This window comes from Ceratotherium simum, chromosome X (assembly GCF_057802395.1).
Source record: "Ceratotherium simum simum isolate JZ-2026a chromosome X, ASM5780239v1, whole genome shotgun sequence".
Classification (NCBI taxonomy): Eukaryota; Metazoa; Chordata; class Mammalia; order Perissodactyla; family Rhinocerotidae; genus Ceratotherium; species Ceratotherium simum.
Window position 1 is genome coordinate 71,245,521 of NC_141940.1, and position 11,292 is coordinate 71,256,812.

Genomic DNA, 11,292 nt, shown 5'->3' on the forward strand with positions numbered 1-11,292 from the left:
AAAGAAGAACAAACAAAGCCAAAAATCAGTAGAAGAAGGGAAATAATAAAAAGCAGAGCAGAAATAAATGAAATAGAGACTAAAAAACAATTGAAAAAATTAATAAAACCAACAGCTGGTTCTTTGAAAAGATAAACAAAATTGACAAACCTTTAGCTAGACTCACCAAGAAAAAAAGAGAGAAGGCTCAAATAAGTAAAATCAGAAATGAAAGTGGATAAATTACAATGGACACCTCAGAAATACAAAAGATTATAAGATAACACTATGAAAAGCTATACACCAACAAATTCGACAATCTGGAAGAAATGGATAAATTCTTAGAACCATACAACCTTCCAAAACTGGAACAAGAAGAAGTACAGACTTTGAATAGACAAATCACCAGTAAGGAGAACGAAATAGTAATTAAAAACCTCCCCAAAAATAAAACTCCAGGACCAAATGGCTTCTCTGGTGAATTCTACCAAACATTCAAAGAAGACTTATTGCCTATCCTTCTCAAACTCTTCCAAACAATTGAGGAGGAGGGGGAAGCTCCCTAACTCATTCTACGAAGCCGACATTACCCTGATACCAAAACAAGACTAGGAAAACACAAAAAAAGAAAATTACAGGCCAATATCACTGATGAACATCAATGTAAAAATCCTCAACAAAATTCTAGCAAATCGCATATAACAATACATTAAACAGATAATACACAATGATCAGTTCGGATTTATTCCAGGGATGCTTGGATGGTTCAACAGTCGCAAATCAATCAACGTGATACACCACATTGATAAAACGAAGAATAAAAATCACATGATCCTCTCAATAGATGCTGAGAAAGCATTTGACAAGATACAGCATCCATTTATGAGAAAAACTCTGAATAAAATGGGTATAGAAGGAAAGTACCTCAACATAATAAAGGCCATATATGACAAACCCACAGCTAATATCATCCTCAATGGTGAAAAACTGAAAGCTATCCCTCTAATAATAACACCAGACAAGGATGCCCACTCTCACCACTCCTATTTAACATAGTACTGGAATTCCTAGCCAGAGCAATCAGGCAAGAGAAAGAAATAAAAGGGGTCCAAATTGGAAAGGAAGAAGTGAAACTGTCACTATTTGCAGATGACATGATTTTCTATATAGAAAACCCTAAAGAATCCACCAGAAACCTTTTAGAAGTAATAAACGAATATGGTAAAGTTGCAGGATACAGAATCAACATACAAAAATAAGTTGCATTTCTACACACTAACAACGAAGTAGCAGAAAGAGAAATTAAGAATACAATGCCATTTACAATTGCAACAAAAAGAATAAAATACCTAGGAATAAACTTAACCAAAGAGGTGAAAGATCTGTACACCGAAAAGTACAAAACATTGCTGAAAGAAATTTAAGACACAAAGAAATGGAAAGATATTCTGTGCTCTTGGATTGGAAGAATTAACACAGTTAAGATGTCCATACTTCTTAAAGCAATCTATAGATTTGATGCAATCCCTATCAAAGATCCAACAACATTTTTCATAGAAACAGAACAAAGAATCCTACAATTTATAAGGAACAACAAAAGACACCGAATAGCTAAAGGAATCCTGAGAAAAAGGAACATAGCTGGAGGTATCACACTCCCTGATTTCAAAATATACTACAAAGCTATAGTAACTGTAGTAATATACTACAAAACAGTATGGTACTGGCAGAAAAACACACACACAGATCAATGGAATAGAATCGAAAGCACAGAAACAAACCCACACATCTACGGATAGCTAATCTTCAACAAAGGAGCCAAGAGCATACAATGGAGAAAGGAAAGTCTCTTCAAGAAATGGTGTTGGGAAAACTGGACAGCCACATGCAAAAAAATGAAAGTAGACCATTACCTTACACCATACACAAAAATTAACTCAAAATGGATTAAAGACTTGAATGTAAGACCTGAAACTATGAAACTTCTAGAAGAAAACATAGGCAGTACGTTCTTCCACATCCTTCTTAGCAACATATTTTCAATTTCTGACTGGGCAAGAGAGACAACAGAAAAAATAAACCAATGGGACTACATCAAACTAAAAACCTTCTGCACAGCAAAGGAAACCATCAACAAAACAAAAAGACAACCTAACAATTGGGAGAAGATATTTGCAAACCATACATCTGATAAGGGGTTAATCTCCAAAATATATAAAGAACTCATGCATCTCAACAACAAAAAACGAACAACCCAATCAAAAAATGGACAAAAGACCTGAACAGACATTTCTCCAAAGAAGATATACAGATGGCCAACAGGCACATGAAAAGACACTCAACATCATTAACTATCAGGGAAATGCAAATCAAAACTACAATGAGATATCACCTCATGCCCATCAGAATGGCTATAATCAACAAGACAGGAAACAAGTGTTGGAGAGGATGTGGAGAGAAGGGAACTCTCATACACTGCTGGTGGGAGTGCAAACTGGTGCAGCCACTATGGAAAACAGTATGGAGATTCCTCAAAAACTTAAGGATAGAACTATCATATGATCCAGCTATTCCACTGCTGGGTATTTATCCAAAGAACTTGAAAACACCAATGTGTAAAGATACATGCACCCCTGTGTTCATTGCAGCATTATTCACAATAGCCAAGACTTGGAAGCAACCTAAGTGCCCATCAAGGGAAGAAGCTGTGGTATATATACACAATGGAATACTACTCAGCCATAAGAAACGATGAAATTCAGCTATTTGAGACAACATGGATGGCCATTGAGGGTATTATGCAAAGTGAAATAAGTCAGAGGGAGAAGGTCAAATACCGTATGATCTCACTCATTAAGTAGTAGATAACAACAACAACAACAGACAAACACATAGAGATTGGATTGGTGGCTACCAGAGGGGAAGGGGGGAGGGAGGAGGGCGAAAGGGATAATTAGGCACATGTGTGTGGTGATGGATCGTAATTATATTTGGGTGGTGAACATGAGAACATGATGTAATCCATGCAGAAATAGAGTATAATGATGTACACCTGAAAGTTATACAATGTCATAAACCAATGTTACTACAATAAACAAAAAATAAAAAAAAGAAAAATAACCTTAGGCACAACATTTTCACTTAGCGGCTACTAGGAAAATGTTGAAATGGCTGTTGCTGAATAAACACCTCAGCTCTGCTTCATAAACAAACCATTAATTTCAGAACTGTGAGTCCCAGAGGTTAGACAATCTCATCTACCCATTACTGATCAGCTACAGACATTAGCCAAGATGTGGGGTTCTTTGGCATTAGACAAACAGGCACTTAGCATTGCTTACACTGCCATTTTATTGGCTTCATTAAATATAGAGCCTATTATGTGTTTGAAGCCAATCCAGCTGGTGGTTCTTAATTATTGTATTTTATTTGTCAAGTGTCTTCAACGCCCCAAATTTTAATTTCTTGGGCAATTCTGTGGAGTAAAGAAAATTGAGGCAAAGAAGGATGTGTCCTCTTAGTTGCTCTTCCCTCTTCTCTCTCTCCCTACACCCCTCACTCTTTTTAATCCTTTTGAAAATGACTACACATCAGCCATTGAAAATCTTGCACAAATTAAAGTTCATGTCTTCAGGTTGTTTAAGAAAATGGATCACAGTGTAGTAAAATTCTGCCAGCAAGAAATATGATTTCTCTGGAAAACTATGCAGTTATAATAACACTGATTCTAAAGCGTGTGCACTTAACTCTACTTACTATACCAAGGAAAAGGAAAGTCTATGTCATACAATTCAAAGAGATTTTCAAAAAAATTATAGTTAAATCTCTTTAATCTTTCATATGGAAATGATCATGTCTTGCCACACTGTAAAATGGCAAGTTATCATAGTTGCAGTATTCTCAAAGACTAAAATCTTATAAAATATTTACCTTATACAAACACGAATTAACAATGCATCACTGTAATTCTTCAAAGATAGCTGTTTACAGAAAAGGCATTCTATTTATTCCATTATTGATTTGAGAAGTATCAATATTTGTAGTGTTCTCTAAGTTTTTGCAGAAATGCATTGTTTGGCAAATTTGGCAATCTTTTGCAACTCTATATGTAATAACTTCAGCTCTTCAAGATTAACTTTAATGAGACAATTTTATAAATCCCTGAGAATTGGTAATCTATCATCTCCACTAACTTCTACACAGATGTACTATCAAGGGTAAATATCTATATATTTTAAGTGACATAAAGAGTGTGGTAATGCCTATAAATGAGAGAAAAAAATCTCATGAGATCTAATTTTCCTTGTATTTCAACACATTGGATCCAAATATTTATCCTAAAAATATGAAGAAGAAAAATGATAGATACTAAGTTATATCACTTAGATGTAGAGTATTTCTGAAACACTTAATACTTCTCAAGAGACACTTCATTATTTCTGTTTCTATAACCTCAAATCTGTGGGAGTTAATTTAGCCATATTTTTTTAAAATTTGGAAAAAGATCCCTAAATGTCCATTTATGATCATCATCTCAGAACTGGAATTACAATTAGTGTGATTAGGTTGCTCTACTTCTTAAGTAATTATAATTAATTACATTTTAAAAGATTAATATCTTGTTAAAGTTAACTAGAAAGCAAATTATGTTAAGATGATATAAGTAGACAGGGGCATTTTGACACATAAGGGTTTGCTTAACAAAGTTTAAGAGGTTAAGGCCATGCCATACCCCCTATTACTGGGACTGATGATATTATTGCATCCATTTATATCTATGCTCAGAAACACGAGTACTCTCCACAGCATGATTCAACTAACTAGTATTTATTGAGGTCCTATAATATAGTATGCACTATGGTGGGCATATTAAGTGTTACTAAAGCGAATTAATATGAATTCAACTCACTTTTATTGAGTGTCTACTTCAGGGAAGGTACTATGTTAGACACTGAGGATTCAGAGGGAACCAGAAATTGTTCCTGCCATTGCAGCTTACTATTTAGTGGAAACAGAGAAGACTTGCAGAAGGTGGTGACATATGGAGAGCTGGGGTGAGGGTGGTGGGTACTGGAATTCTAGATGGAGAACCCAGCTTGAGCAGAGGCAAAGAGATAAGAAACGGCATGTTATGAACAGGAAAATACAAGTAGCAAGGGTAAATGTCAGGTGATTAGGCTGATAGATAGGCAGAGTCCAGTTCTATACGCCATGTTAGGGAGCTTAGACTCTATCCTGCAGGTGAAAGGAAAACCACAGAATAGTCTTAAGCAGAAAAGTGGTGATTCAATCTAGCAGCAGGCTAGGGGATGGATGTGAAGGTGACAAGTATGAAGGATAGATAACTAGTTAGGGTGGTGAAAGGGCCCTGAATCAGGGAAGTGGTGGTAGAGAGGAAAAGAAGAAAATTTTAGGTCATATATTGTTAATACTTGCAGATTACTTAGCTGTGAGAAGTGTGAGTGGGAAAAAGGAACCAAGGATGAATAACGGGATAGGTGGAGATACATTTAACTGAGATGGAGAACACAGAAATAGGAGGGATTTTTTGAGGGGTTAGGATGGGAGTGTGAGGGTGTGGGTGAGTGGGGAACAAGTTCTGTTTTGAATATGCTGAATTTAAGATGATGGTGGGCCATCAGGTGAGGAAGCCCATAAAAGAGTCTGAGCAGAGTCTGGTATAGAGATACATATTTGGGAGACGTCAGATAATTGAAACCATGTGAGTCAAGATGAGACCATATAGGGAGCGTAGGGAATGAGAAGAATAGCGGGCTGAGAACAAAACCCTGGAGATCAGCAGTATTCAAGGGGCAAGAGACGAAGAGAAGCCCATGAATGAGACAAAGAATAGCCAGAAAAATACAAGGAGAACCAGGATAGTGAAGTAGCCAAGGAATTCCTGGGTTTGTTTGGCTAGCAAAATGTTTTTTAAAAACAGAATTTGAATACCTTTAGGCAAAACATATACCTTCCAGTTCAACTAAGGCCCCATCATTACCCAGATTGCACCACTTTCTGTGCCCTGTCTTGCCTCTGAAGGCCTGTGTGTTTGTGACCCCAGGAGTAGAAGCCTCCAAGAAAGAGGGAGTCATTATAAATAACATAAGCAGGAGAGAGAACCAGAAAGATAGGGAATGAAAGATACCCACTAAATTAGCAATAAGGGTCATGGTGATCTTATGAGGCCAGTTTGTCTGTGGTCATGGTGGCAGAATCCAGATTACAGAGGGTTGAAGTGGAAATAAATATGGTGAATGTAGCTACTTTTAATAAATTTGGAGAAGGAAGGGAGAGAGACTAGACAGTAGCTAAAGGGGAACACAGGTCTAGGAAGGCTTTTGCTTTGTTTTGTTTTTAAAGAATTAGAGAGACTCTGAATATGTTTACAGGCTGAGCCAGTATAGAGGTGAAGACAGGTAATATTAGAGGGACAGGGGCTGCCTGATGGAGCAGATCTGGGAGGAGGCTGGAGGAGAAGAGTATGGAAGGCACAAGTGGAAGGGTGAGCTTTGGACAAGTGGAGGGACTCCTTGACCTCTGAGGCTGGAGGAAGAGAGCACAGGAATTCAGACCAAATTAAGATCCAATGCAGGTTATTCAGCTGGAAAGTGACATGCTTAAATTGTGTTTTAAGAAAATTAGTTTGGGGCCAGCCCCTTGGCTTAGCGGTTAAGTGTGCGCGCTCCGATGCTGGCGGCCCGGGTTTGGATCCCGGGCATGCACCGACGCACCACTTCTCCGGCCATGCTGGGGCCATGTCCTGCATACAGCAGCTGGAAGGATGTGCGGCTATGATATACAACTATCTACTGGGGCTTTGGGGGTAAAAAAATAAATAAATAAAAATCTTAAAAAAAAAAAGAAAATTAGTTTGGTACAAACACGCTGGACGGATTGAAGAGGGGAAAGGTGGCAGACTGTGGCAATAATTCAAGCAGGAGACGATGGCAACACAAACTAGAGTGATGCCAGTAGAAATGGATAAAATGAAAAATCTAATAGGTGTTTCAAAAGGCATGATGACATAATTATGGGACAGACTGGCATAGGAAAACTCAAGGAGAAGGAAGAGTTAAAATGAGTCAAGGATTTGAAATATTACCCTGGAAGATTAGAATCGTGGCATCAGGGTCAGAAATGGGGCAATTGAATGCACAGACAATGTGGGGAAAAAAATGTTGGGTTTAAGATATACTGAGTTTGTGGGGCGGCCCCGTGGCTTAGCGGTTAAGTGCTCGCGCTTTGATACTGGTGGCCCAGGTGCAGATCCCGGGCACGCACCGACGCACCACTTCTCCTGCCATGCTGAGGCCGCGTCCCACATACAGTAACTAGAAGGATGTGCAACTATGACATACAATTATCTACCGGGGCTTTGGGGAAAAAAAGGAGGAGGATTGGCAATAGATGTTAGCTCAGAGCTGGTCTTCCTCAGCAAAAAAGAGGAAGACTAGCATGGATGTTAGCTCAGGGCTGATCTTCCTCACAAAAAAAAAAAAAAGATATACTGAGTTTGAGATGATGGTTCTCAAATTTTAAACTTTGAAAAGAAACTAAGTCCTGTATAGAATAGATGACTGCACAAAGAATGGAACAAATAAGGGGTAGGAGAGAATAAGAAATATTTCATTCAGACAGGGCAATTCTAACCCTTCCATGCCAGAAAAAAAATTAAACATTAGCTGATATTTTAGACGTCTCCGAATTAGATTAACTATTTCATAAGGATCTTACTTTACTAGATATAAGGAAGGTTATACTACCATAAGAAGACCAGTTTCTCGGATCCAGTAAAACTTTCTCCTAAACGTTTAATTTTTTTTTTTCAAATCTCAGACATTTAACATCGAATGTGTTTTCTAGGTAAGAGAATGTGTACAATACAACTAAATAATTTTCCAAACTATATACATTGATTAGTGATTCAAGTACTGGTTTGCTGCTTTTCAGGTTTTGGCTTCAATTAATACCAACAGTTACTACCAGCACCACTACTTCACACTCCTAATTCCAGAATTTCTAAGCTGGGAGGAATATTACACTTATCACAAGGCCCTTGGCATGGCAAGTGTCAGTGCTTTGCTTTTAATTGAAAATAGGTTAGTAAGTACTTCACCATGATTGTGTGAAGAGTAGAATGGAACCACAAACAAGTTTCAGGGAACTTAAATTCTATTTCCTCCCTCCTTTTCTGTTTTCTGAATTTTAGAAAATAATGAGAGGGAGGAGTGCTGGAATATAAAATTATGAACTGGAAAAAAAACCTTTTTCTGTTCAGTCATGTGAAATAATCTGCATCAAAGTAACCTTTGGTGCCAAAATAATTAGTTTGAGTAACAAACTGTCTCCCTAGTGATGAAAGGAATGGAAATAAAACAGCACAGTAAGTGCCATCTGAACATTGTAGGCTATCTGCAAAATTCTTGGACCAAGAAAAATTGTGTTAAAATTGCCTACCAAAAAGCAGGTCTAAAAATCTCCCCAAACTCTTCCACAATTTAAAAATCTTTCTTAATATATTTTATGCAGGGCCGGCCCCGTGGCTTAGAGGTTAAGCATGCGCACTCTGCTGCTGGCGGCCCGGGTTCGTATCCCGGGCGCCCACCGACGCACTGCTTCTCCGGCCACACTGAGGCCGCATCCCACACACAGCAACTAGAAGGATGTGCAGCTATGACATACAACTATCTACTGGGGCTTTTGGGGGACAAAAATAAATAAATAAAATCTTTAAAAATATATATATATATTTTATGCAAAGATCAAAAAAGTCTATCACAATAAAAATACTTGACAGGTTAAAATTAAAAGCTAACATGATGGGGGGAGGTGGTACATATTATATAATTTCAGATAATATGAACTCAATTGAAAGTCAAAGAGGCTAGGTGAGCCATTATCAAAATTAGAGGCAGCATGACTTGATAGGAAAAAAAAGTCCTATTTTGAAAATGCAGTAAAAGATAGCACAGTTAAGGGGATGAACATAATACAATGCTCAAACTTCCAAGTACTTACAGCCCAAGCACATAAAAAACGAGAAAGCACTCTTCAAAGCCCAGAGAATCATTAAAATTTTCTTTTGCTTTGCAACCACTATGCTATGAAGTCCCTCTCCCTTTTATTTTCTCAAATATGATCCAAGATTTCAATTTTTAAAACAGTCACTCTGCATAGCTTTTCAGGAAATCATCCTCAGCTCCTGGGGGACTAATTTCCATATATATTTAATGTTTGCATATTTAATATTTGGGCATACAAAATCTCCTGGAGGTATCTTAAATTATCTAAGAGCTGAAAGGCTTTAGAAACCATCTACCTCAAATCCCTCATTTTACAGATGGAGAAATCAAGGCCCAGAAATGGGAAGTAACCTGACCAAGGTCACAGGGCCAGTAAGAAGCAAAGCTGGGACTAACATCCAAGAGTCCTCACTCTCAATCCATTGCTCTTTCTATTTTTCATAGCTGCCTCTCATCCTCAACCTCTAATTGTGTGATATTTAAGAAATGTCAGAGTGAAGAGTGATTAAGACATGGAAAGGATTATTGTATTCATTCATATAAGGATTAGATAGGAAGAATGGATGGATGAACATGTGGGTGGGTGGACATTCTATGATATTATTTACAAAATATATCATACTTTTGTTTTGAAGAATCCCAAGCCTAGGTCTTGTCACATGTCACAGCAGTCACCCTGTTCCACTAGACACCAATCTTAGCAGCAAAGAATCCTCTAGTACATCCTGCAGTTTAAAGACTATTCACTTGCCAGCATACACAGAAGCAAGGAGACTCACCCCTACCCCAATCCCTCGGGCTCCCAAACCCCTAACTTCCCTGCCCTATACTCACTCTACCTGGCGTTGGTGCATCACATTTGCATTCTCCTCACTTCCTTTACACCTATTTCCCTCGGCTTGTCCCTTTATACCAGGTGTCCTTTAGTAAATGTATGCCTCAGTCAGCCCTCCCCCACTCCACAGGCCCCTCAATCACCTTCTCATTCCTCTGTCGCCAAATCTCAGCCTTCTCAAACCCCATGACTCCCTCTCGCTTACACAGTGATGTGGCCGGCACCCCGCACCAATACAGGGTCGGGGGCATATCTCCGCAGATGCTCCTCGCTCACTACCCGAGGCGGGGGGGGCGTCTCCTCCTCCTCCTCTTCTTCCTCCTCCTCCTCCTCCTCTTCTTCCTCTTGCTCCTCATCTTCCTCGTCATCGTCGGGCCCCGATACCAACGACGACGACGACGGCGACGACGACGACGTTGCCGCTTCTTCTTCCTCCTCCTCCTCCAGTTCCGAGATGGTGTCGAACTCCGCCATGTTGGGCAGCAGGATGCTCATCACGTGATCTCTCGATCGCCGCCACCCTCACGGAGAAGAGTTTGAACCTGCTGAGGTGCTGGAAGAGGAGGGGGAACAAAATGAAGAGAAAGAGGAGCGGGGTATGGACAGGATTTGAGGAGATGCGCCTGCGTGTTGAGGCAGACCGGGGAGGGGGGAGGAGGGGAAGGGGGAAGGGGGTGGGGGGTGAGGGTTCGTTGGAGGCGGGGGCACGAGGGAGAGAGGAGCAAAATCTGTGTACGCTTGCGCGGCTCCAAGGGAAGGGGGGCATTAGAGGTGAACTCCAGGGAATTATCGAGGTCCCGTCTGCGGTTGCTGATCTTAATACTGCTCTTTGGGCTTTTGCTGCTTGTATCTGGGAGACGTATCTTCTGGTTATATTTACTATTAATTCATTGTGGATATTCTTACTCTTCCCCCAAGCGCAGAGAAAGCATATTCTAGAAAAGTGAAGTTAGAACTTTGCCCCAGGTATCTCAAGGTATATACCAATCCCTTACGTTTGTTCAGCATTACAGTTTAAAAGACCTTTGCATCAGAACTTTGCCACACCCTGTGAAATATTGTTATTAGCATTTTACTGAAGAAGAAGATTTCTATTTACTATTTATAATACTCCTACTATGTAATACTTATAGAGGACTTAGTGTCAGGGACTGTGCTAAGCGCCCTATGTGCATATCTCATTTAATAATTCACAACCGTGTGAGATATGTACCATGGTAATCTTATTTTAAAGTTGGAAAACCTAGATGCACAGTGGATAAGTAACTTGCCCAAGGTCACGGAGTTACTAAATGGCAGACCTGGTTTTAAACTTGGGAGTCCCTTCTGATTCCAAAAGCCCGGTATTATTAACCAAAGGCCTATACTTCTGAAGTTGTTTGGAAAGTTGTTTGTAGAGTGTTATCTTTGGGGCTGTTTCTTAAAACTTGTTTGAATTTTGGAGTTCTTTTT

General features: G+C 39.2%; 1 protein-coding gene across 1 annotated transcript in view; it reads right to left on the reverse strand.

Annotated features, from left to right (window-relative positions):
* CHIC1 (cysteine rich hydrophobic domain 1) overlaps positions 1-10,463 on the reverse strand; it is a 50,913-nt gene extending 40,450 nt beyond the window's left edge. The window contains exon 1 of the mRNA XM_004442181.3: positions 10,046-10,463. Within this exon, the coding sequence (XP_004442238.1) occupies positions 10,046-10,335 (290 nt within the window). The 5' untranslated portion in view covers positions 10,336-10,463. The remainder of the gene's footprint in view (positions 1-10,045) is intronic.
* Between the last annotated feature and the right edge of the window lie 829 nt (positions 10,464-11,292).